The sequence below is a fragment of the Miniopterus natalensis genome, chromosome 10 (genome assembly GCF_054644295.1).
Source record: "Miniopterus natalensis isolate mMinNat1 chromosome 10, mMinNat1.hap1, whole genome shotgun sequence".
Classification (NCBI taxonomy): Eukaryota; Metazoa; Chordata; class Mammalia; order Chiroptera; family Miniopteridae; genus Miniopterus; species Miniopterus natalensis.
The window spans coordinates 23200157-23227153 of NC_142090.1; the positions used below are offsets into that span (position 1 = coordinate 23200157).

Consider the following 26997-nt stretch of genomic DNA (forward strand, 5'->3'; position numbering starts at 1 on the left):
GATTAGGGTAAGATGAAGACAACATACACACCTCACTCACTCCATCCCTGAAGTTAAGATTGCTTTACTATATGAAAGACAGTACTGATAAGGTTTATTACACCTGAATGCATGGAAAATAATGATGAGAATTTCCAATACTAGATAGCTCAAAAAAAATCAATGTAACCCAAAGAATGAATAACTCTAAAACCCAAATTCATTACTAAATTAAACAAACACAGAAAAGCCTTAACCACACTGTGGTGGGCAACTTTGTAAGACAGCTTCCAATCATTCCTAAATCTTGGTATGTAAAAAATATTATGAACTTATTAATATTATAAGCAATTATTAGTTAATGAGAATTTTCTTAGACTCACCACTGCTGTACTAAATCAAATTAGAAGTTGGAAAGTAAGTTGACCACAATATTTATTTTAAGCTATAAAGCATCAGGATACTTTGTATTAAGCACAATTATCAAATTATTTCTCTGGTAAGTCATGAAAATTATTCTTTCCATCTCTGATTTATATTTAAACTAATATAAGAGCTTAATTAAACTTGACTATAATCTATAAAATGCATTCCCTCTACCTACATGATTCTGAATGGTTAAAGCATCTACTCTAACTGATCACCATAAGGGCCCCACAGTTTGCAGACAAAGCAAGAACCTAAGTTACCTGACCCCAGCCCACACACCTGACTCCATAAGACTGATTTATAGCAGCAAAGAGGGTACTGATCCAATTGAGATTTTCCATTGACCACAGATTCCTAACACAAAGCTGACCAGAGTCTAATTATTGATTTGTCTCCACTTAATGTCAATAAATGCTGGCCACAAAAGTTTCCTTAAAGTCGAAAGTCATACCCTATAACCCCAATCATCAGTGCCTTAACTTTAAATCTGTTATCCTTTTTCTGACCACTTCAGAGACAAAGGAAATTCTCTCCATATTATTTAACATATTCATGCTCATAAAGATAAATTTAAGTTACACTTGGCCTCTCTGCCTGAAACAAAAAAATCCTCATTCTGTAACATTTTTCCATAGCTGTAATCCTTTATTCTCTTTTGACTCTCCCAGTGTTTTAATATTCAAGTTTTCATGTATCACTGATGGACCCAAACTGAACTAAATACATATAGCTTGTAAAAGTTTCTACATAATGAATGGTTCCCAATGCTGTCAAATTCTAAAATTTAGATGTCTATCTTACCCTTTAGGAATGAGCACTTGGTCCAGAGGGTTTTAAGTTGAAATTCATCGCAATAAGAAATAAACTTCTATCCATGAAAAGATCAGGTAATAGTGAGTAAAAAGGATAAATTGGGGAAGAAAAAGGAACCATGATGGCAAATTATTTCTCTGATAAGTCATGAAAATTCTTCTTTCCATCTCTGAATTATTTAAACTAGATGAAAGTTTGACCCATCTTTAGGTTGAATCAAATACTTGAGTCCTTAGCACATAAACTACATCTAATCATCTTCCTCAAAGAGTGTAAGGATAAGAAACAATTCAGAAGGTCAAACTTTACACTATATTTCCTCAATTAGAATATCAGATGAAGAATTCTCAAATTTATAGGTAAAATGTGCACCTGAAATATAATCATCTCAGGAATAGGCCAGGATATAAAAAAGAAATAAGTTCAAGGTACTGGGCACTCTAACAGACTACTAAACCAGTCAAGCATTAACTAAAAGCTCAAATTTTATCAGAGTACACATAAATCAACTTTATTCAGTACTGTAATCTAATACATCTTTATGACAGTGACATCTGGCTGAGGAACACAAACAAGTGTATAAGGATTATGAGTATCAGGATTCTAGAAGAAAATGATTGCAATAGGAGACAGATAACTTTTGCTGTCAATCAAATTTCACAAAAAAACCACTGAAATAAATTTTTAGTTTGTTCTATTGAACCCTAACTCCACAATGTTTTTCATTTATTGATATTTAAGCAGTCCAGTTTCTATTCTTAATAAATATACAGTGCAGGTCATAGGAATAAAAAGTTTACCACTGATTTTAAAAGTAAATAAAATATTTCAATGAAAAATAATGCAACGAAATATTATGTTATAATAAAACACTGATGGGTGAAATCAAATATGATTATATATTTAATTGTTATGACATAAAATCTGTCAAATTAATACATGCTTATTTAAAGTTACCATAAAATATGTTTAAGCAAAGGTATATATCAATCTCTTCTAAGGTGTATTTCTTTCCTCTGTTTAGAATCCTTCATTGGCCTCCCATTGCTTTTACTTTTTTTATTTTTTCCATCATCATTTATCCCCTATACCTTCTTCCACCTCCCCCCCACCCCACAATCACCACACTGTTGTCCATGTCCACGAGTTCTCTCTCTTTTTTCTTCTTCTTTGCTCAATCCACCCCTCCCTGCCCACCCCCCCACCCTACCCCACCCCACTCCACCCTACCCCACCCCACTCCACCCTACCCCACCCCACTCCACCCTACCGAAAAGGGTAAAATTTTCTTCCTTTTACAGCAGAGTAGTATTCCACTGTGTAAATGTACCACAGCCTTTTTATCCACTCATCTACTGATGGGCATTTGGGCTGCTTCCAGATCTTGGCTATCGTATATAACACACTGCAATGAACATAAGGTTACATACATTCTTTCGTATTAGTGTTTCAGGTTTCTTCAGATAAATTCCCTGAAGTGGAATCGCTGGGTCATGAGGCAGTTCCATTTTTAATTTTTTGAGTTAACTCCATACTGCTTTCCACAGTGGCTGCACCAATGTGCATTCCCACCAACAGTGTACAAGGGTTCCCTTTTCTCTACTTCCTCGCCAACATTTGTAGTTTGTTGATTTATTAATGATAGTCATTTTGACAGTGCGAGGTGATCGCTCATTGTGGTTTTAGTTTGCATCTCTCTGATGATTACTGATGTTGAGCATCTTTCCATATGTCTATTGGCCATCTGTATGTCCTCTTTGGAAAAGTGTCTATTCAGGTCTTTTCCCAAAAGACAACCCACTAAATGGGAGAACATATTCACAATGATGTATCTGATAAGGGGTTAATATCCAAAATTAATAAAGAATTTATAAAACTCAACACCAAAAAAACACACAATCCAATTAAAAAACCACACTGCTCCACTGACTTGCACAGCCCTGAATGTGCTGGCTCCTGCCTGCCTCCTCTCATACCACTACTCCTTTCTCACTACTCTTCAACCACACTGGCCATTTTCCTGGTTCATTCTGTCAAGCCCTTTTCCAACTCAGGCTTTGCACTTAGTACATAATCTGACTGAAATTTCTTCTTTAAGCTTTTTACATGGCTGGCTCTTTCCCATTTTCCAATATCACCTCAATTGTTACCTCCTGAAACTACATTTATCCTGACTATACTCTTAACAACCTCCCCAGTTATTCATTCTTTTTCCCCCTCTCCCCATATATAAATGTCTATATCCTTTATAGCACTTAGCAATACTTGTGAAGGATTATGAAAGATGGATAAAGTTTACCAAGCAAAGATAAAAAGGAAAGGCATTCCAGTCAATGTTCTCATTTTAAAGTACTTGAACCATGGCAGGCTGAAGTGGAAAGGAAGGGATAATGAGAGGTATATACTTAGAAGGTAAAATGTATGGTTAACTAAATGTGGGGAAGTTAGGGACAAGGAGGAGTCTAGGATGACTTTCAGTATTCCAATGTGAATGACTAGGGGAGGTCAGTGGTTCTCCGAGATTAAGAAGAAAATGTGGGAATTCCAAGATGGTTTCAGATTAGCTGGAAGTTCCATCTGTTTGCTCCCAACCCTGGACCTGACTTGCAGCTCATTGAAGAGCAATTGGCTTGAAAGACCAGATAAGTGTAGCTGATCTGAAATACTGAGAATGGGAAACACAGGGGAGAAAGACAGAAGCAGGAGCAGAGTGGCAGAACCCCCTCTGCAGGTATGCAACTGAGAAGCCAGAGAGATATTGCGGCAGTGGGGTCCTTCCCCTTGGGAGCATAGGGTCTCAGCTCCATGAAGGGATCTCCAACAAAGAGCAACAGAAGAGGGAAGAGGAGCCTGCACAGCATGGGACAGTGGGGTCAATGAGGACGAATCCTGGAAGACAGGGACAGCACCATCCCAAGCAAAGAGTGAAGTCTTCATTATAACATCAGCCTGGGAAGCTCGCTCTGGTTAGGAACGGCTGGAGGGGCCATGCAGCAGTACTCAGGCACAGCAAAGGGGTCTGCTAGGTACACCCAGCAGTGACTTCGAGGGGACCTCTGTTTTCTGGAAGGACTTTGGGCAGAAAGCTGATCAGAGACTTGACTGTATTTGTGGGAAAGAGTATAGGTCTTGCCCACCCTTGAGTGCACGAGCAGCGCCCCTCCCCCCACCTGCTGAACTGAGCTGGTTCAGTGCTGCTGTGTTCCCAGGCAAAGGGGAGCTGCACTAGGCTGGAAATTTGCGCCCACACTACTTGGTTTCATGGCTTGGGGGGGACAGACATTTGGCAGGTGGGAGCCTGGGAAGAGGCCCAGCCCAGCTAGGGTTGCCCTTGCAGAGATTGGAGTGCCATGTGGGGCTGTTTTCTTTCTATCTTTATTGTTGAAAGCATTACAGATGTCCCCTTTTTACCCCCCTTAACCCCGTCCACCGTGTACTGCTGCCTCTCCAGGTCTTCGCCACACTATTGTCTGTGTCCCTGGGTTACATATATATGCATATAAGTTCTCTGGTTAATCTCTTCAGGCTTCCCTACTACCCCCTTCCCTATAAGATTCCTAAGTCTGTTCCATGCTTCCCTGTCTCTGGATCTACGTCAGTTTATTTTGTTCTTTAGATTCCACATATAAGTGAGATCATGTGGTATTTGTCTTTCTCTGGCTGGCTTATTATGATTAGCATAATATTCTCCAGGTTCCTCCATGCTGTCTCAAAGGGTAAGAGATCCTTATTTTTTATACCTGCATAGTATTCCACTGTGTAACTGTAACACATCTTTTTATCCACTCATCTACTGATGGACACTTGGGCTGTTTCCAGATCTTAACTATTGTAAATTGCACTGCTATGAACAGAGGGGTGCATATATTCCTTGTGATTGGTGTTTCAGGATACTTAGGATAAATTCCTATAAGTAAGATCACTGGGTCAAACAGCAGTTCCATTTTTAATTTTTTGAGGAAACTCCATACTGTTTTCCACAATAGCTGCACTCCCACCATCAGTGTACTACGGTTCCCTTTTCTCCACTTCCTCACCAGCACTTGTCATTTGTTGATTTACTGATGGTAGCCATTCTGACAGGTGTGAGGTGGTACCTCATTGTTGTTTTAATTTGCATCTCTCTGATGATTAGTGACTTTGGGCATTTTTTCATACATCTTTTTGGCCATCTGTGTGTCCTCTATGAAGCAGTGTGTATTTAGGTCCTTTGATTTTTTAATTGGATTGTTTGTCTTTCTTTTGTTAAGTTGTACGAGTTCTTTATATATTTTGGAAATTAAACTCTTGTCAGATATATCATTGGCAAATATGTTCTTCCATACAATGGGACCCCTTTTCATTTTGATGGTTTCTTTTGCTGTGCAGAAGATTTTTAGTTTGATATAGTCCTACTTGTTTGTTTTTTGCTTTGTTTCCTTGCCCTAGGATATGCATTAGCAAAAACTTTGCTATGAGAGATGTCTAAGATGAGCTGCCTATGGTTTCTTCAGGACTTTTGTGGTTTCACAATTTACATTTAAGTCTTTTATCCACTTTGAGTATATTTTGTGTATGGTGTAAGCTAGTGACCTATTTTTTTGCATGTACCTGTCCAATTTTCTCAACATTTAAAAAATATATATATCTTTATTGATTTCAGAGAGAGGAAAGGAGAGGGAGAGAGATAGAAACATCAATGATGAGAGAGTCATTGATCGGCTGCCTCCTGCACACCCCCGACTGGGGATCAAGCCCGCAACCCAGGCACATGCCCTGACCGGCAATCGAACCCTGATGGCCTGGATCCTAGGTCGACACTCAACCGCTGAGCCACGCCTGGCTGGGCTTCCCAACATTTTTTGAAAAGACTGTCTTTACTCAATTGTATGCTCTTGCCTCCTTTGTCAAATACTGAGCATAACAGCTTGAGTCGATTTCTGGGGTCTATGTTCTGTTCCACTGATCTATATGCTGGATCTTGTGCTGGTACCAGGCTGTTTTGATTATGACTTTGTAGTTTAACTTGTTATCTGGTATTGTGATCCCTCCAACTTTGTTCTTTCTTAAGATTGCTGCAGCTATTTGAGGTCTTTTTTGGGTTCCATATACATTTTTGGAGTATTTGTTCTAGATCTGTGAAATATGCCATTGGTATTTTAATAGGGATTGCTTTGAATCTATAGAGTGCTTTGGGTAGTATGGACATTATTTTAATGATGTTTATTCTTCCATTTGTTTATATCATCTTCTGTGTGTTGTTTTTTTTCAGTGTCCTGTAGTTGTCTAAGTGCACATCTTTTACCTCCTTAAGTTTATTACTAGGTATCTTACTTTTTTGTTGTTGCAATGCTAAAGGGGTTGTGTTGGGAGTTTCTTTTTCTGACAGTTTATTACCAGTGTATAAAAATGCCATCGATTTATGATAATTTTGTATCCTGTTACTTTGTCAAGTTCATTTTTTACATGTTGTAGTTTTAGTTGGAGTCTTTAGGGTTTTCTATGTACAATGTACAATATGTCATCTGCAAATAATGACAATTTCACTTCTTTCTTTCCAATTTGGATGCCTTTTATTTTTTCTACTTGTCTGATTGCTGTGGCTAGGACTTTCAGTACTATGCTGAATAAGAGAGGTGAAAGTGGACACCCGTCTCATTCCTGTTCTTAAGGGAAATGCTTTGAGTTTCTGCCCATTGAATGATGTTGGCTGTAGGTTTGTCATATATGGCATTTATTATATTGAGGTATTATCCCTCTATTCTCACGTTGCTGAGAGTTTTTATCATAAATCGCTGCTGGATTTTGTCAAATGCTGTTTCTGCAGCCATTGATATGATCATATGATTTTTATCTTTCATTTAGTTTATGGGATGTATCACATTTATTGATTTGTGAATACTGTACTAGCCTTGCATCCCTGGGATTAATACCACTTGGTTATGGTGAATAATTTTTTTTAATATATTGCTGAATCCAATTTGTTAGGATTCTGTTGATGATTCTGGCATCTATGTTCATCAGGTATATTGACCTGTAATTTTCTTTCTTTGTAGTGTCTTTATCTGTTTTGGAATTAAGATAATGCTGACCTCATAAAAAGTGCTTGGAAGTCTTCCCTCCTCTTAAAATTTTTGGAACAGTTTGAGGAGGACAGGTGTTAGTTCTTCCTTGAATGTTTCGTAAAACTTGCTAGTGAAGCTGTCTGGTCCAAGACTTTTGTTTGCTAAGAATTTTTTGATTACTGCTTCAATTTCATTAGTTGTTAGTCTATTCAGAGTTTCTGATTCTTCCTGAATCAGTTTTGAAAGATTGTACACTTCTAGGAATTTTGTCCATTTCACCCAGATTGTCTAATTTGTTGGCATATAGTTGAGTGTAAAATTTCCTTACAATCCTATTTCTGTGGTGTCAGTTGTTACTTCACCTCTTTCGTTTACTTACATCCCATCTCTTTGTTTCTTGACGAGTCTGACTAAACGTACATTAATCCTGTTTATCTTTTCAAAGAACAAGCTCTTGGTTTCATTGATCTTTTCTATTGTTTTTTCAGTCTCTATGTCATTTATTTCTACCCTGATCTTTACTATTTCCTTCCTTCTACTTTCATGCCATTGTGCTCTAAGATGCTTGATATGATTTTAGTCTTCATGAACATGTAGAGACTTGTTTGTGTCCTAACATGTGGTCTATCTTTGAGAATGCCCCAGTGCACACATAAGAATGTATACTCTGCAGCTTTGGGGTGAAATATTCTGTAAATGTCAATTAAATCCATCTGATCTAGTGTGTCATTTAGGGCCATTCTTTCCTTTTTTATATTTTATCTGGAAGATCTATGCAGTGAAGTCAGTGAGGTGTTGAATTACCCTACTATCACTCTATTGCTATCAATCTCTACCTTAAAGTCCTGCAAGAGTGATTTATTTTATATATCTAGGTGCTCCTATATTGGGTGTACGTATATTTACTAGGGTCATATCCACTTGTTGGAACAATCCCTTTACTATTATGCAGTGACCTTCTTTGTCTCTTTATAGCCTTTGTTTTGAAGTCTATTTTGTCAGATATAAGTATTGCTCCGCCTTCTTTTTTGGTATCCATTTGCATGGAAATTTATTTTTTCATCCCTTCACTTTCATCCTATGGGAATCTTTTGTTCTAAAATTGGTCTCCTGTAGATAGCATATATATGGGTCATGTTTTCTTATCCATTCAGCTACCCTATATTTTTTTATTAGAGCATTTCATCCATTTACATTTAAGATTACTATTGATAGGTACTTATTTATTGACATTTTAATTCTTTATGCCTATGTTTCTCTCTTGCTCACTATTCTTATTACAGTAGTGCCTTTAACATATCTTACAATGCTGGTTTGGTGGTAATATGCCTTTAGCCTTTTTTCCTCCTGCTTCGGGAAGCTCTTTATTTCTCCATCTAATTTTAATGATAGCCTTGCTGGATAGACTGGTCTTGGATTCAGATCCTTAATTTTCATTACCTCGAATAAATACTTCATGCCATTCCCTTCTGGCATGTAGTAATTCTGTTGAGAAATCAGCTGACAGCCATATGAAACACCCTTTTATGCTAAATAACTACCTCTCTTTTCCTGCCTTTAAGATTCTCTCTGTCTTTAACTTGGCCATTTTAATTATGTTAGGTTTTGGTGTGGTTCTCTTTTCGTTCTCTTGACTGGGTCTCTGTACTTCTTGAACTTGTGTGACTTTGTCCTTCATCAAGTTAGGAATGGTTTCTATGTACCTTTTCTGCTGTCACTATTTCTTCAAACAGGTTCTCTATCCCTTGCTTACTTTCTTCTCCCTCTGGAATCCTTATGATGCAGATGTTACCTTCCATTTTGCTACAAAGTTCCTTTAAAGTATCCTCATGCTTTTTAATTTTTTCTTAATCTTCACCCAAGGATATTTTTTCCATTGCTTTTCAGAGAGTGTGGAATGGGGAAAGAGAGAGAGAAACATTGATGTGAGAGTTCACATTGATAGGTTGACTCCCACATGCACCCTGACAGGGGTCAGGGATCGAGCCTGCAACTGAGGAATGTGACCTTGGCTAGAATCGAGCCAAACCACCTAGGACAATTATTTTTTCTTTTTGCTGCTCTAATTTTTTCCCTACCCTATCTTCCAAATTGCTGATTTGATCCTCTTCTCCCTCTAACCTCCTGTTTATTCCTTCCAGTGTATTCTTTATTTCAGATATGTTTTTATGCATTTCCAACTGGTTGTTTTTCATGGTTTCTATGTACCTTTTCTGCTGTTGAGCATTCTTAAAACCATTTCTTTGATCTCTATTTCTGATAAACTGCTTGCCTCCATTTCATTTAGCTCTTCATTTGAATATAGCTCCTTTTATTTCCTTTGGGGCCCGTTTCATTGTTTCTCCATTTTTGCTATTTCTTTGTGTTTGTTTCTATGTATTAGACAGAACTGCTATGACTCCCAGTCTTTGTTGGGTAGACTACTGTAGTGGTTGTCCTGTTGGACCCAGTGTTGTAGTCTCCTTGATCTTCTGAACTGGATGCTCTAGGAATGTCCCTTGCGTGGATTACAAGGGCCCTCCTTTTATAATTGGTTCTTGATTGCTGTTGTCCCATTTGTGGGTGGTTTTGGCCCTCTGGCTGGCTGGCTGAGTCTAAACACCAACACTGTTGTGCAAATTGTTGTACAGGTGATGACATAAGAAAATAAGACAAAGCAAGACCAAACTGAAACAACACATACACACACAAAGCAAACCACCACTTATAGCAAAAAAACAAAAAAACAAAACCCAGAGAAAATGAGTAAGAGAGGCAAAAAATAATGAAAAAATGAAATGAAGTGTACAGTATGAAAGGAAAGAAGAGAAAAGGAAAGAAATTAAGAATTTTTAAAAAGTAGTGATAATAAAATAAAATAGAAAATAGAAAAATAACAGGAGAAAAGAATATAAAAAGAAAAGAAATATAGAATAAGAAAAGGAAAGAGAAGAGATTAAAAAAGAAAAAAATAGTAAAAAATAAAAGAGAAAAAAATAATGAAAATACTTTTTTTTTTTAAGTGGAGTTAGCCTCAGCATATCTGGGCGCCTACTATGATAACACTTTGGTTATGCTGCTTGTGGATCTTCCTAGATCCTGCTCTGATGTTGTCTGACGCTGGCCACTTGGTATTCCAGTCCCTAGCCTCCTGGGATGTTCTCTGGTGTAAGCCAATATCAGTTGCTGTCGCTGCCTGGCCCTTGGCAGCCTGTTCATAGATCGGCAGGCAGAGCCCCAAGTAGGTGGAGTATCCAGAGCCCAGAGGATAGGTCTGACTCAATTCTCACTCCTTGAATGCCCCTTTTTGAGATGCTCTTTCTTTCCCCACAGAACTGCACTCAGCAGGAATATCCAGGACCTGGCCAGGGTAATTTGAACAAACTCCTGTTGAGGATGGTATCCATAACCTGTAGGAGAAGTGACATGCAGCTCCTTTCCTTCCCAGGCTGCGAGGGCTGAACTTGCTGCGAAGTTTGGATCGAATTCCAAGTAATGCAGGTGCAGGGCCTAGCACATGCCTGTTTGTCTCCCAGAAAGAAGCCAACCAGGGAAGACAGTCACAATAATTCAGCTCTGCCTGGCTGCCTGTCACCCTCACGCTGCCAAATCAAGTAGGCAGGGAATTTCCCCCCCAAAAATCAGGGATTCCAAGATTGTGGCAGATTTAGTGGAAGCTACTCGGACATTCTCCTGGGACCAACCCCAAACTGGAATTACAACTAAAATATAGGAAAATCATCCCGAATAACCAACTGAAGACTAGCTGGAGAAAAGCCACATGTAATAAGGAGAATGTAAAGAGGAGGCCACATCGAGACTGGTAGAAAGTGTGGAGCAGCAAGAGGGCTAGCTGAGCAGCCACAGGCAGCAGCTGAAGTTCTGGAGGGATATCTCAGCTAAGAGGGGTTCCTCCTGAGAAGTCTTGGGTTTCACCTCAAACTGGGCTCCCCTGCCCAGAGTAACAGGACCAGAAAAGGTGCCCACTGGAACATCTTACTGTGAAAAGCATCAGGAGTTCTATCCAGCAGGGAGAGATGAAAATGTAGGCTCCCTTAAGAGGCGAACACACTAAATTTAGTTTGCAGCCACTCATTTTGGGCTCTGGCAGAGGGAGGACACAGTTGTTTAGAGCTGCATGAATAGAGTATGGGGTTGGTGGCTCTGGGGAGAGAGCTGAGAGGACAGATGCTGGAATCCCTGTGATGTCATTCCCCCATGCTACAGAAGCCATCTTTCTCAGGCAGAGCTTTCCCATCAATGCAGCTTTAGTCTCAGGGAGAAGCAATTGCCCCACCTGTTGGAAAGCCTATCAACCCACCCTGTGGAGTTTATGCCCTGCTGAGGTCTATAGCCTGAGGCTCATTAAATGACTGAGACTAACAATCAGCCTGCAGGCAGAGGCAGATCTCTGGATGCTTTGAGTCTCTGCCTGAACTGCTTCTGGGCCTGGGGCTAGTAAAAGCAGACCATGGTGCACAGCTTGGTCCTTGCCACACATACCAAGCCCTAGCAGAGGAAGCCATATGCTGTGGATTGCCCATTTCTCCAAAAAGAGTACTTAGGGCCAGGCACAAAAAGCATCAGACATTGGCTTGCACCAGAGACCCTCCAAAGAGTTCCATAACCAATAATCACAGTGGCCAGCTCAGACAGCAGAGCAGGATCCAATAAGCTTCACAAACAGTATCCAATAAGCTTCACAAGCAGAGAGATACTGGCAGGCTCCAAACCTTGCTGAGGTGATTTCCGTTTCACGTGATAAGCCTTGCACAGCAGCCTGTGTGCTGTATACGGGGTTGAACCTCACTGTCAGCTAGCCTGAGGGTCGAGCCTATACACGAATAAGCCAATAGCAATCAAGACTCAATTACAACAGGAGGGCCTACACAATGTGTACAAGGGACATTGTTACAGCACCCAGGTGCCACTGGGTACCACAAGTTACCTACTACATAAGGGCACCCTACCAAGACTGGGACTTGTAACAGATCTACCTAACACATGGAAAAAAAAACAAATAGGCATCCAAAATGGGGAGACAATGAAACAAGTTCCAAAAGAAAGAACAAGATCATTCTTCCAAAGAAGAGCTAAATGAAATAGAGATAAGCAATTTATCATATATAGAGTTCAGAGTAATGATTATAAGGATGCTCAACAACATGAAAAAAGATACAGAAAGAATGAAAAAGAGTCAGAAATGAAGAATGACACAGCAGAAATAAAGAATATACTGGAAGGAATAAACAGATTAGAGAAAGCCAAGGATCGGGTCAGCGAATTAGAGGACAGTAGAAAAATTCACTCAGTCTGAGCAGCAAAAAGAAAAAACTACTAAAAAACAGGAAGACAGTTTAAGGGAGGTGTAGGATAACATGATACATAACAATAACAATGAAACCAAGAGCTGGTTCTTTGAAAAGATAAACCAAATTAATGTACAGTTAGTCAGATTAATCAAGAAAAAAAGAGAGAGGACCAAAATAAATAAAATCAGAAACGAAAGAGGTAAAGTAACAACTGACATCACAGAAATTCAAAGGATTGTAAGAAAATACTATGAACTGTATGCCAGCAAATTAGCCAATGTAGGCAAAATGGACAAATTCCTAGAAACATACAATCTTCCAAAAATGAATCAGGAAGAATAAAAAATCCTGAATAGATCAGTAACAACTAATGAAACTGATGTAGTAATAAAAAAATTCCCAGCAAACAAAATTCTTGGACCTGATGACTTCACAGGTGACTTTTACCAAGTATGCAAAGAAGAACTAACACCTATCCTCCTCAAACCACTCCAAAAAATTCAAGAGGAGGGAAGACTTCCAAGCTCTTTTTATGAGGCCAGCATTATTCTAATTCAAAAACCAGATAAAGTCAATAAAGTACACAGAAATAAAATTACAGACTAATATCCCTGATGAACATAGATGCTAAAATCCTCAACAAAATATTAGCAAATATGATTTGGTAATACATTTAAAAGATCACACACCATGACCAAGTGGAATTCATTTGGGGATACAAAGTTGGTACATTATTTGCAAATCAATAAATGTGATATATCACATAAACAAAATGAAGGATAAAAATCACATGATGAAATCAATAGATGCAAAAAAAAAGCATTTGACGAAATCCAGCAGCCATTTATGATAAACTCTCAGTGAAGTGGGAATAGTAGGATGATACTTTAACATAATAAAGGCTACTTATGGGAAACCTACAGCTAACATCATAATCAGTGGGCAAAAACTAAAAGCATTTCCCTTAAGATCAGGAACAAGACAGGGATATCCACTTTTACCACTCTTATTCAACATAGTATTGGAAGTCCTAGCCACAGCAATCAGACAGTAAAAGAAATCAAAGGCATCCAATTGTAAAGGAAACTATGAAACTGTTATTATTTGTAAATGACATGATATTGTATACAGAAAACCCTAAAGACTCCACCAAAAAGCTACTATATTTAATAAATGAATCTGTCATAACTGCAGGATACAAAAATAATAGTAGCATTTTTATATACCAATAACTAAGAGAGATACTAAGTAAACAATTCTACTTACCATTGCAGCAACCACAACAACAACAAAATAGGGTACCTAGGAATAAATTTAACCTAGGATATAAAAAACCTGTACCCGGAAAACTATAGGACAACAAAGAAGGAAAAAGAAGAACATACAAACAAGTGAAAACATATACTGTGTTCATGGATTGAAGAATTAACATCATTAAAATGTCCATACTACCCAAAGCAATCTATTGATTCAATGCAATTCCTATTAAAATACCATCAGCAAATTTCACAGATCTACAACAAATATTCCAAAAAATTATATGGAACCAAAAATATGCCAAATAGCCACAGCAATCTTGAGGAAAAAATGAGTTGGAGGCCTCACAATACTGGATATCAAATTATACTACAAAGCCACTGTAATTAAAACTGTTTGGTACTGGCATTAGAACAGGCATAGAGATCAATGGAATAGAACAGAGAGTCCTAAAAATCAACCCATGCCTTTATGGTGAGTTGATATTAGACAAGGGAGGTAAGAACATTCAATGGAATGAAAATAGTCTCTCCAATAAATCCTGTTGGGAAAATTGGACACGTATATGCAAAAAAAAAAATGAACACCAATATACACCATACACAAGAATAAACTCAAAATGGATAAAAGGCTTAAATATAAGTGGCAAAGCCATAAAAATCCTAGAAGAAAATAGGCAGTAAAATTTCAGACATCTCATGCAGTGGAATTTTTGCCAATGCATCCCCCATGGCAAGGGAAACCAAGGAAAAAATGAACAAATGGGACTACATCAAACTAAAAAGCTTTTGCATTGCAAAAGAAACCATCAACAAAATGAAAAGGGAACCCACTGTATGGGAGAATATATTCGCCAATGATACATCTGATTAGGGGTTAATTTCCAAAACATATGAAGAACATACACAACTCAACATCAGGAAGACAAACAATCCAATTTAAAAATGGGCAAAGGACCTGAATAGACTCTTTCCCAAATAGAACACACAGATGGCCAACAGACATATGAAAAAGTGCTCAATGTCACTAATCATCAGAGAGATGCAAATTAAAACGACAATGGGGTATCACCTCACACCTGTCAGAATGGCTACCATCAATAAATCAATAAGCAATAAGTACCAGCAAGGTTGTAGAGAAAAGGGAAGCCTAGTATACTGCTGGTGGGAATGCAGACTGGTGCAGCCACTGTGGAAAACAGTATGGAGTTTCTTCAAAAAATTAAAAATGGGAATGCCTTTTGACCCAGAGATCCCATTTCTGGGAACATATCCTAAGAATCCCAAACACCAATCAGAAAGAATATATGCACCCCTATGTTCACAGGAGCATTATTTACCATAGCCAAGGTCTGGAAACAACCAAGTGCCCATCAGTAGATAAGTAGATAAAAAAGCTGTGGTCCATTTACACCATGAAATACTATAGAGCTGTAAAACAGAAGGAACTCTTATCTTACCCTTTGGACAGCATGGATGGACCTGGAGATTATTATGCTAAGTGAAATAAGCTAGTCAGAGAAAGACAAATACACATGATCTCACTTATATGTGGAATCTAATGAACAAAATAAACTGATGAACAAAATAGGACTAGAGGTTGAATACTTTGAACAGAATGACAAATTTCAGTGGGGAGGGTTTTGGGGAAGTGGACTGGAAGAAATTAACCAAATATAGCCCATGCATATAAGCATACATAAACTTATATGCATAGTCCATGGACACAGACAATAATGTTGGGAAGGTCTGTGGGGGCACTGGGGGCTGGGTGAAAGAGGGCAAAAGGGGGGAAATAGGGGATATCTGTAACAGTGTGAACAATATAAAAATAAAAAGAAAATGTCTGTGTGTAGTGGGGGGTTGGAGGGAACGAGAGAAGAAAAAGGGAGGCTAAGAATTAAGTTTTAATACACTGAGCTCCCAGGCCTGGTTACTCTCAGATAAGATGAACAGACTCATAAGAGAAGTCTGTGCTTGAGGAATAATTAACGTATAATTGTCAAAACTAAGTGAATATGTCGAAAAGTTGAGAATGCTTCTCAACTTGGGCGGTGCATATGGGGACAAAGGAGATAAAACTGGCATTTGACAAAACAAGTCTTTACCATGTGTCATTTGGTCTTCCTGGCCTCTGGAGTTGGAGTAGCAGTGGGAAGAGTTACCTCTTTATGAGATACACTTGAATAGAGTAAGAAACAATGTAGGTCAAGATCCGAACCCTGAGAAACAGCAACCATTATGAGCAATATTCAAGAAGGAAGAGAAAGGCCACAAAGGTGAGAGGATAATATTGATGATTAATACTAAATCTCAAAGAAGAATGGGTTTTTATATTATGAATATGATGGTCACCTGAAATAGCAATGGAGTATTAAAAAAGGAAGGGAAAGATAGAACGGGGGGATTAAAAATAGACCGGAGGAGGAAGGAAGGGGAAAGGAGAGAGGAAAAGACTAAAAGAAGACAAAGACAGTGCAAAGAATACTGGAAGAATGGGAATTAAACAGGTTCAGCTTGACAGATCTGAAAGAGAAGTGGCTTCAGGAAAGTAGAAAATAGCAGTCAAAGAAATGAGATGGAGTGAGGATTTAAAAATGGAGTGAGCGCCTACTATCTGCCAAGCTCAAAGCATTACATATACATGTGGTAAATCCTCCTATAAGGTACAAATTAATACTGTTATTTTACAGATAAGGAAACTGAGGTTCCAGGATTAAATAACTTTACCATAGCTGAACTCATGTTTGTATGGCTCTGTTATGGACACTTGCTTTTTATTACATTTTATTAAATTTATCACATCACCTTTTAAAATTAAATTTATTAGGGTCACATTGGTTAATAAAATTATACAGGTTTCAAGGGTACATTTCTATAATATATTATGTGGATATTGTATTGTGTGTTCACCACCCCAAGTCAAGACTCCTTCCATCACCATTTATGCTCCCTGTACTCTTTCCTACCTCTCCCCACTCCCCTTTCCCTCTGGTTATCACCATACTGTATCACCATACATCACTTTTTATTACCTCATTCTCTAGTCTAAATAAATCTATTGCCCTCAAAGAATTTAATTTTCATTTTCATTCTATGTTTATCCATTATTTCTGAGTGAAATGCCTTCCCCTCAATATAATAACTAATCCAGACTCCTGAGCCTCTGAATAAATTCTACTCAAAACTCATCTCATACCCTCTAAGAAATCAACAATAACTCCGCATGACTTAATTCAGTCTTTTACCAGATATCCCTTAATACTCAACTGCATTAATCTTTATTGTTACATGGTCCTATTCAGGCTCTTCCTTTATTTTGTGGGCATGTCTTCCCATCTAGTTTACCTTGAGGAGAGAAGCCATTTGTAGTATTTTCTCTTAATTCCTTCATTATACTCAGGAAAACTCCACTATACCAACCACAGAGTGAATGCACACTGGTTCATAAATAACAGATACACACACAAACACACATTTAAAAAGCACATATTTATGTTATATACATATTTTTCTAAATGCATGAAGTGTTTTTAAAGGTATAAAAAGAAGCAAAATAACACAATATAAACTAAACAGAGTACAACTAAAGAGCTCTATGATTTAAAAAGCCGGTAGTCTATACATAAAGATGGACACATACAGTCATTAAATATGAGGAAGAATGTTACTAAAAAATTAGTCTTGGGCTCAAAGAAAAATGTCTTTTTCTATGTTTATAAACATAATTCAAGACTGAAACAATAAAGAATTTTTTTCTCATTCCACAGTAAATGAAGCTACCACCTCCTCTACCTCTCTTTAGGTAGTACCTTTTATGAAATTGTTTTCAGAATAACTGTAAGAACAAAGGAGCCTAGTTATTACAGCCATAAAATATTTTCACTACATAAAAATATTTCACTACATAAAAAAAAAAAAAAAACCTAAACATTTTCTATGGCTTTACATGAAAAATGTTTTCTAGTTTTGTATAAGCATTTACAATGTTCACCATATGTAGCATGCATATTTTTTCTTGTGTCTTGCTTACCAATGACATTTATATTCACGTGTACTTGTTCAGTAATAAAACTGTGTCCAGACAAGACTAAAAAAATAAAATATAAAAACTATATTGTAAAGTTCACCAAAAGTGAACATCTGTTTTCAGATTCAGCTTGCTTTGAGGGAAACCAGAAATGAGTATTACCTATCTATTTTAGAACATGCTTTAAATAAAGAAGAGCATTGTATCTATACCAGTTTGAGAAATATTGCATGTACCCTGTCTTCTTGTGATTTCAATCTTTTACAAGCGCTGCTACAGCAAAAAAGAACTTTTTTTAAAGTTTATTTAATCTACTGCTTCCCATTTTTGCCACCTAAGCTAGTTGTGTACTGTATGTTGACATCACTGAATAGATAACTGAGCAGGATCTACCAACACTGATTCAAATGATTCTCTTCTTCATTTCTAATCATACTACCAAGGACCCTTGTCAACACCGTAGTCTTATGTGTATTTTACCAAAGAAACAATCTCAATATGATTTATCAGGAAAGTAAACACACTACCTTAAGAAGATAAGGATTACTAAAATAAAGCTAAACAAACAAAAAGTCTAATATCAGATACAATTTAAAAGCAATATAGATTTGGCTAAAATGTAAGGATCTTGACCTGTTAAATAACACTGTGGACACTCCAGGACTCTTTTCCATAAAGAAACCAAACAGATACTGAACTCTCAAGTTAAATGTTTTAGTCTGTTCTTCCTATTACATTTAAGCCAATAAAATTTAAAGTGACCACAATTCAAGTGCACAGCATGCACATTAATTTTACTTACCAAATCATATATCTGGTTTGCCAACTGTACTTTCTCATCTGCATCTTCCAAAGCTTTATAGTAATCCTAAATCAAAACATTTTCATTTCAAGAATTAATAATCTTAAAATATGTGTATCTAGGACACATAACTACATTTTCATTACCATACCTTGTTATCACTGTCGGTCATCCTAAATAAGCAATAAAAACCCAGTTAAGAAAAGGGTGGCAATAAGGTAGAATTAGAAATTATGTACAATGGCCAAGAATTAAAGAAAAATGTCAGAATTCCTAGAAAAGATATAAAAATAAGTACTATTCCAAGTCTAGCCTCTATACTAGTGAAATAAGTTATATGAGCTAATGACTAGATCTTTTCCTTTAAAATATTTCTTTAAAGTTAAGATTTATCTAATTTTAAAGAACATTTAAAGTCTCCAGTTTTAAAACTTATTTTTTATAAAAGTACACTACTGAAAAATTCTGACCTGCATGTCTCTATTTTCCAATTGCTGTATCACTCTAATTTTAAGTTAGGTATCAGTTCATACAACTCAATCTATACTTTAGATTTCTCCTTAATATAAAGTAAATTATTGTTAAAAAAATGGATTCCATGAATTAACATGGAGAATCAGACTTTTCAGAGTATATGCAAGCTGCACTACACCAAAAACTTATCAGGTTAAAGGGATAATGAATGATTTGGGGATGTACATATGTGATCCCTATACTCAAACATACCCAAGCCTCCAGGTATCCTCTAAGCCAGGACCAATTCTGTCATAAATTCTAAATTTTTTTCTTCTCTAACATAAATAATCTTCCCTCGATGTGGTAAAATAAATGACACAACTACTCTAAATTTGTAGTTTTCAAATTTATTAGTCAATCTTTGAACAATTTTATTAAGGTTGGGGTTGGGGGAGCCATTATTACTCAGAGATATTAAAGGACCTGTCCAATGTCACAGAGCTAAATGGCAGAGTCATAACCAAAACCAGGTGTCTTAAGCAGTTCTTCCAATGTACTCCAAATAAAATAGATCATACCTTTAAAGCAAACCTTGGAGGGAGAGCTAGTATCTATTCTGAAAGAATAGATAGTATCTAATCTGCAAGATAGCTAAAAGTACTATACAGCTAATTAAAAACTCAAATAATTCTTTATTTCTAGGCCTAGTTCATGTATAAATTTAGAGTTTTAAACTAAAATACTTTTTAAGTATCCTTTCAGCTCTTAAGATTTTTCTGTTTTCTGTGATAACACCAACTTAGGTACCTAGCAAAAAAAAAATATGCTTCAAGGTCTGCTAATTAAAAATGTACATTTTTTATGGTTCTATAACTAATAAAAGTCGCTAATTACGGAAACAATTTTTTAAATTACCAAAATGCTTCAATGATTAAAAATTTCTACACCTGAAACTCTAAAACACAACAAATTATATAAATTATATGAAGCCATTGGTAACTTTCCTTCATTATAATATCCAGAAAACTATTTAATTTTAAAATATCTTTCTCAGAGGGTCCCAATTTTAACTGACAAATCACCCAGAGTGTTGAACATACTTTTTTGATGGATGCCATTTGTTCTTCTCTCCACTCTGGTTTATTTTTCTTTGCATTCATAAAGAATTCACTGACTCTTTGTTCTAGTTGATCCATTGCATCTACAACATAATAAAACATTTCATATTTAGATGACCAAATTCATACACTGAATATACATGCTTTGATTTGGGGAAAGAAACAATTATCTGAAACATACACTTTTCACTTGGCCACTAACTTTAAATATGCCATGCTTTAATTCTGTAAATATAGAATGCCTTAATTATGAAAGTAAAAACAAAGTTACAATTTTCCCTACTGACTATTTTTGTTGTTATATCAAAACTTTTTCCAATAGTCAAAGTAGTCAACAATGTAGACAGGCTCTATACTATAGTTTCTGAATAGTACACTCTTGTGTGAAAAGCTAATGGTATTAAATCAGCCAAATGTGCCAAAACTGTTATTGTAAGTACCACTAGGTAACTGTCACATTCTTTTAATAAGAAAAAGTGATAAAAAAAATTTTAACCTCATGCAAAATGGCCTAGACACACAATCATCTCATACCATGATTAAAAGCAGTAGGTACAATCATTTATTCATTTAATATATTGTATTGTTTATTCTAGATAAGCCTTTTTTCCTAAATATGTGCCAAGATTAGTCATTTATAAATAAATAAATAAATGGGATTTTGTTGCCCTGTATTGGGGAAAATCTTTTTACTATATCCTTCTTTTGCCGGTTTTCAGTGAATAATAGTTCTTTAAAGACTCTACGAAGTCTTACAGTTAATTTTAAAAAAGAATTTTTTTGTTTGTTTAAATAAGCATTTCCAAACTTATTTGCTAGAGGTCTCTTTTGTTAATCCATACCTATGAACTTTGGAAAATTCTTCTTATTATAAAAAATACAAGTTTAAAACCTCTAATTTATATAATCTAAGTCGAAATTACAAGAGAATTTAAAATTTGTAATGATAATAAAAATGCATAAAATAAGTTACTCTTTATTGAATGCCTTCTTTATATCAGGTACTATATGCTCTAATTTATCTGTATTATTTTAACCAGATGATTCTCATTTTATAATGATGAAAACCCCTCAGAAGTGGTAATGAGGCCAAGATCAATGAGTGAGTCAGTAAAGCCCTAAAATGAACTCAGATCTGACATCAAAATCTATGCTCAAACCTACTGTAACACTATTACTTTAGCAAATCTTAGCATTTCAACTATATTAAAGTTAAAATGAACTTTGTGAGCAAGCTGCAGAAACATACAGACTTCCACACCACAATACACTGAATAAAAGAAGGTGCCTTTCATATCATATCACCTCCTATTATGTGCCACATGAAACTGACACTAGGCTGAGGAAAGCATATTCCTGAAAAATGGGTATGGAAATGTTTGGGGGGGGGGGGGGCAGAGAAGCAAGGGGGAGAAGAGAACAGGTTCTTAGCTACCTCAAGACTCCCACACTCTGGAATGTTTGGTTCTCTGATCTCTTTTCATGGTACTCCCTTCTTCCCTATCACACCCCAAAGCCCAGATCTTCCTCCACCCATACTTTTCTAAGAAAACCTGGTAGCATGAGAAACATTTTATGTATAGCCTAAACACAACTGGAATAAATGGGATCAAGGAACATATCTTCTGCAGATATATACCATGAAGGCCGGCCATTGACATCATGTAAATAATTTGAGAGTATCTACATTTCTGCAAAGGGAGTGACACAAGGCCAAAAAGGTACACTTGATTATTCATTTTCATTATGCATTATATAATTATTCTACATCCTTAATTTTTAATATAGTATCTATATGAGATAGTAAACAGCTATATTACATTCACTTAACAAAGGGGTAAGGATTGTGAGATTCTTTCAAATCATGATGAACATAAATTTGTTACTCATCACTGTTTTCTTGTTTTAAGTGTAATTTTGTTCTAAGTATTTACCTTCCTATCTCCAGAGGCACTTTTCTTTACCTTCTCCGAATCATAAACAATTTTAAGAAACTTCACCAAAAAAATTATCATATAAACCAAATACTGCTCTATGAAAGGGCAAGGTTAATTTTGGGGAAAATGTCACCAAATTACCACAGTAAGCTATCACTGACAGAAGAAGAGCCAAAAATTTTATAACTGCATATAAGAAGCTTTAGAGTAAAATCTTATTTCCCTCGCTCATTTTGATTAACAAAATACCAAGCTGTTGCCCTGGTCGGTGTTGCTCAGTGGTTAGAATGTCTGCCCGCCCACAGAGAGGTGGTGGGTTAGATATCCCCATCAAGGGCACCTACCTGGGTTGCAGGTTTGATCCCCCACCCTGGCAGGGGCAGGTGCAGGAGGCAACCAGTCCTGTCTCTCTCACACTGATGTTTCTCTCTCCCCTTCTCTCCCTTCCTTTCACTCTCTCTGAAAAGCAATGGAAAAAACATCCTCAGGTGAGGATTAACAAAAAAAGTAAATAAATACAAATACCATGCTGTTGACAAGAATATACTCTATAATGTATAACTTCAAATTTGACATTCCAAGGGTCTCTAAAAACACTGCATATAACCCATGCTTCTATTTGCTTTCTGCTCCTGAAAAATTTTTAATAGGATAAACTTTAACAAAAGTATAAATCTAAAATCTATGTTTAATACAAAAAGGCTCAAAGTCAAAATTTCAACATTTATGCCACTGTGCATTAAAACATACAGCTACATTCTCAATGAAGGTATAGGAATTTTTAATGCACAGTCCCAAATCCGAGAAAGGAACATACGTGCTCCAATGCCTCCTCCTCTTGTCAACGCCAGGAGAAAAGTAGCGTGGGAAGCAAGAAGAGACAAGATTTGGCATTCAGAGTTCTTTTTGACAATTCCTACGTACTAATCAGCCTGCGAGTCAAATAGTAGAGGTGCTGGAGTCGAAAGCAAGTAAGTCTGGCACTGAACGTGCGCAGCAAACAAGGGCAAACGCGCCGACTTACTCTGCACCTGCAGGTCCATCTCGCGCATCTCCGTGAAGCGGTCCCGCAGGTCCATTGGCAACTGCTCAATCACTGTCAAAGCAAGAGTCCGTCAGAGGGGCGGGGCCAATGGAAAAAGTACGCGCCTGCGTCACTACGTGCGTGCGTGCATGGGGGGGGTCGAGGGAGCCGGCAGCCCAGAGCGAGGCTGCCAGTTACCGTGAGAAAGAAACATCCTCCGCCTCCCCCTCCCTCCCCGCCATCCCGCCCGCCCGTCCACTCACGCTCTCGCCCGCCCGCAGGTCCCACAGACGGCCCCGGCCAGCGCCGCCCACTCACTTTCTAGATAGTCCTCTAGGTACAACATCGCGGCCTTTAGCGCTTGGGGAACGAGGGGGTCCAGGTGTTTATTTGTGTCACTCGCTGTCGCCGGAGTTTTGTCCCTTCCAATATGGCGCCTCCGCTAGCAGCGCCCGCTCGGCTTCGGTGGAAAAAAAAAAGAAAAGAAAAAAAAAAAACACTTTGGCGCCTGACGGCGCTTGCCTCACTGCCGCCCGGAGCTGTCATTGGTTGGCCGGAGCAGTGACGTAGGCCGACCGAGCCCGTCCCCGCGCCGTTGTGGGAAGTGTAGTTTTAGTCTCTTCGCGGTACGAGTTAACACGCTGGCAGCGTTTCACTTGGAAACTACAAAGACCAGGCGCCGTGGCGAAGGCTGCGCAAAAGAATCGAAAATGCGGTGCCTGTTTATTTGTGGATATTTGCACAGCGAATGACGGGAGTTGTTTGCGCCTGCATAACACTACTACAACTTTTCGGCTGCTCCGGCCGCGGTGGTTGCATGCCCCGGTGTTTGTGAGTCATGGGTTCAAGCGGTGGTAGGAAAATAGGAAAGGTTCTAACGCTGGAATATCCAGCAAAGTTCAGGCGATTTGGACTCTCTAAATCAGAACTCGCTGCTGGAATTTAGCCTCAGTATCCACTCCCAGAAATATAAATGGGACGTCTGTTTGGCTTACAGTAACTAAAACAGTTTATTTTAAATATAGAGTGAATATTTCCCATATTAAAAGATGCACAAATAGTTCTCAATAGTCTCATATATTCTATTTTGCGGTCCTTCTTGTCATTCTAATGAAATTGATGTATAGGACAACCTGCACCTGCAAAAAAAAAAGGAAAGCAGAAATAACGGATGGAACCTTAATAGCTAATGGGCTGTGCTAAGAATAGCTTTAGATTATAATGAGTAGATAGCCTGCATTAGACGTCTGTGGTCCTGCGCCTTGTCGTTTTCTATCTTTCGACTCCACCTCGCAAATGTTCACCCGTGATAGTTTTTTACTGATCAGTTTTTCTCTTTCTTCAAAACGTTTGCACTCAGTAAAGGTTAGCTATTGTTTTTCACCTGTCTTTACTTAACTCTCTTCATGGTTTCTGCCTTCCCCCTCCTTTCATTTTCTTGTACTCACGACTTTTTCACCACTCTTAATCAAGATGCCTGTCATGTTCATGAACCCCAAAGGAAATTTACCTCAATCCTAATAGCAATTACCTAATTTATTTTTTGTACTTCTATCTAAAATCTAATGACTTCAGTCTTCTTCCCTCCTTCCCCTTTCTTCCTTCTTCTGGCTGCTTTTGAGATCTCTGGTATTATCATCGCTTCAAAGCAATGAATCTGGGTATGATCCCTCCCTCGCTCCCCCATCCCACCTCCCTCCTCTCTTTCTTCCTTTCCTTTCTTCTTCCCTTCCTTCCTCTCTTTCCTTATAAACATACTTTTTAACCTTAGGATTTGAGAGGATTCCTGAATCTCAGGATTAGTGTCCTGCAACAATTCTAGAAAATTCTCGACCACTGTATCTTAACTTTTGCTTATTTCCGGTTTTCTTTATGATCTTTTAGCACATCTGTCAGATGTCTCTAAGACAAATCCCACTTTATCCTCCACTTCACGGTGTCTTTTCTATCCTCACCCGAGGGTATGCTTTTATTGATTTTTTTTTAGGGAGAGAGATTAATGTGAGAGAGAAACATCTGTTTTATATGGTTCATCTAGAAATTTTCAAATAATTTTAATTTTTAGAAGTTTTGTTTGGTTTTCTTTTCAAGCCATTTTCTAAGTTCTTATATAAATTAAACATAGTCTGCATTGTGTCTGTTATTAAATTTCACAGGTAAATTGAATTTGGGCCTTATACCAAATAGCTCCTTATACATTCTCAGGGGAGCCCTTTTCTTCCTTTCCTGGGTTCCAAGGTCAAGACAGGCATGTTTCCTTACTCACCTATGCATCAGGTTATTTTTCTCATTCACCTTTACCCTGGGAATGTAGCCCTTTTTTTGAATGTAGCCAGATTTTTGTCTCCTATTAAATTAACCTTTTAGATGGGCCCTTGGCTATATTTCCTGACCCTGGCAACTGTACAGCTGTCAAAGCAGAAGATCTAGGTGTACAGAATTTAACAGATGATCTGGTTGCAAAAGCCCACATTGGCCTGTACTTCTTTCTCAGGATATTCTCAGTTTTCTTGCTTTCCTTTTTTTAACCCGTCTGAGAATTACTTCCTTTCCTACCAGTTCATCAATGTATTTGATTTTTTTAACCCAGTATTTTTTTGTTGTTTTCAGCAGATGGCTCATTCAGATAGCTAAAACAACATGCTGTCAGAAATAGAAGCAGGAGTGTATCATTTCAGCAGGTGGCTTGGTTGCTTGGAGCATTGTCCCATACACCAAAAAGTTGTAGGTTCGATTCCTGGTCAGGGCACATACCCAGGTTGTGGGTTTGATCCCCAGTCAGGGCACCTGCAGGAGGCAACCAATTGATTTTTCTCAATTCTCAACTCGCTCCCTCTCTCCCCTTTCCTCTCTCTCTAAAAATCAATAAAAACATATCCTCTGGTGAGGATAAAAGAAGTATCATTTCAGTCTAAACTGAGCTTTTTTAGTGAGTTTTCCATATTAAGGAAAACAAGATAATAGATGGTTCCCAATTTATTTAATATACATACACACTCAAGGGAAACTAAAAAAATAATAAAACTAAACACTGTATATTTTACTTAATAAATGTAATTCTTATTTTTGGACCATGTATCAGCTTCACAAAATTGTGATAGCTACTTACATCATTAGGTCATAAAGTAGATACCACTCAAAGTGGCTGCCCACTTACAGCCACTACTGCATTTCTAAGCTGTGCCCCTCATGTATAAGGTTGACTATACCTGAATTACATTATTATGCTCCCTAATCACGGCTCATTAATTTAACGGGCAGGCCATAGCTGGGAATATTAGATGCATTCTCTTGGGATTTGAAAGTGGGAATGAAGAGACTTGGAGACTGAAGGAATTGTGGCAGAACTGCATTAATTGCAACACAATATATACATTGTCTAGAAGTTTCTTCTGCTGAGATCCTCCAGAGCAGGTCTTCTTTTTATCTTTGGTTTTTTTCCCTTTCTCTCTCACTTTCTCCAACACTAGTTGCATCACTTTGAGAAAGATATTTTAACACTCTGCCTCTGTTTCCTGATCTGTAAGCTGGAAATAGCAATAGTAGCTAAATCATAGGAGGCTTAGAGCAAAATGATACCATCTATGCTAAGCACTTAGGTTAATTCCTGGTAAATGTTACGGTACAATAAAATATCAGCTTCTATTATCATCATCATTAATACCATTAAGTTCCTAAGTTATCCATATTGCATATACTCCTTTGTGCTACTCTTAGGTTTGTCTTGTGCCCCTGCTTATTTTGAGCCTGGCTGCCACCTAGAACTCCCTAAAGATTATCTCACCTCCAACTGTTGTACTGCCACTGTCATTAAATTC

General features: G+C 37.5%; 1 protein-coding gene across 2 annotated transcripts in view; it reads right to left on the reverse strand.

Annotated features, from left to right (window-relative positions):
* ING3 (inhibitor of growth family member 3) overlaps positions 1–23657 on the reverse strand; it is a 36880-nt gene extending 13223 nt beyond the window's left edge. The window contains exons 1-4 of one of the 2 annotated variants that reach the window (XM_016213383.2): positions 23498–23657; positions 23180–23251; positions 20201–20301; positions 18645–18710 (exon numbers count right to left, since the gene is read on the reverse strand). In XM_016213383.2, coding sequence (XP_016068869.1) covers positions 18645–18710; positions 20201–20301; positions 23180–23251; positions 23498–23525 — 267 coding nt within the window. In that variant the 5' untranslated portion in view covers positions 23526–23657. Of the gene's footprint in view, positions 1–2651; positions 2966–18644; positions 18711–20200; positions 20302–23179; positions 23252–23497 lie in introns of those variants that run through there. The other variant, XM_087821048.1, reaches the window with a different exon arrangement.
* Between the last annotated feature and the right edge of the window lie 3340 nt (positions 23658–26997).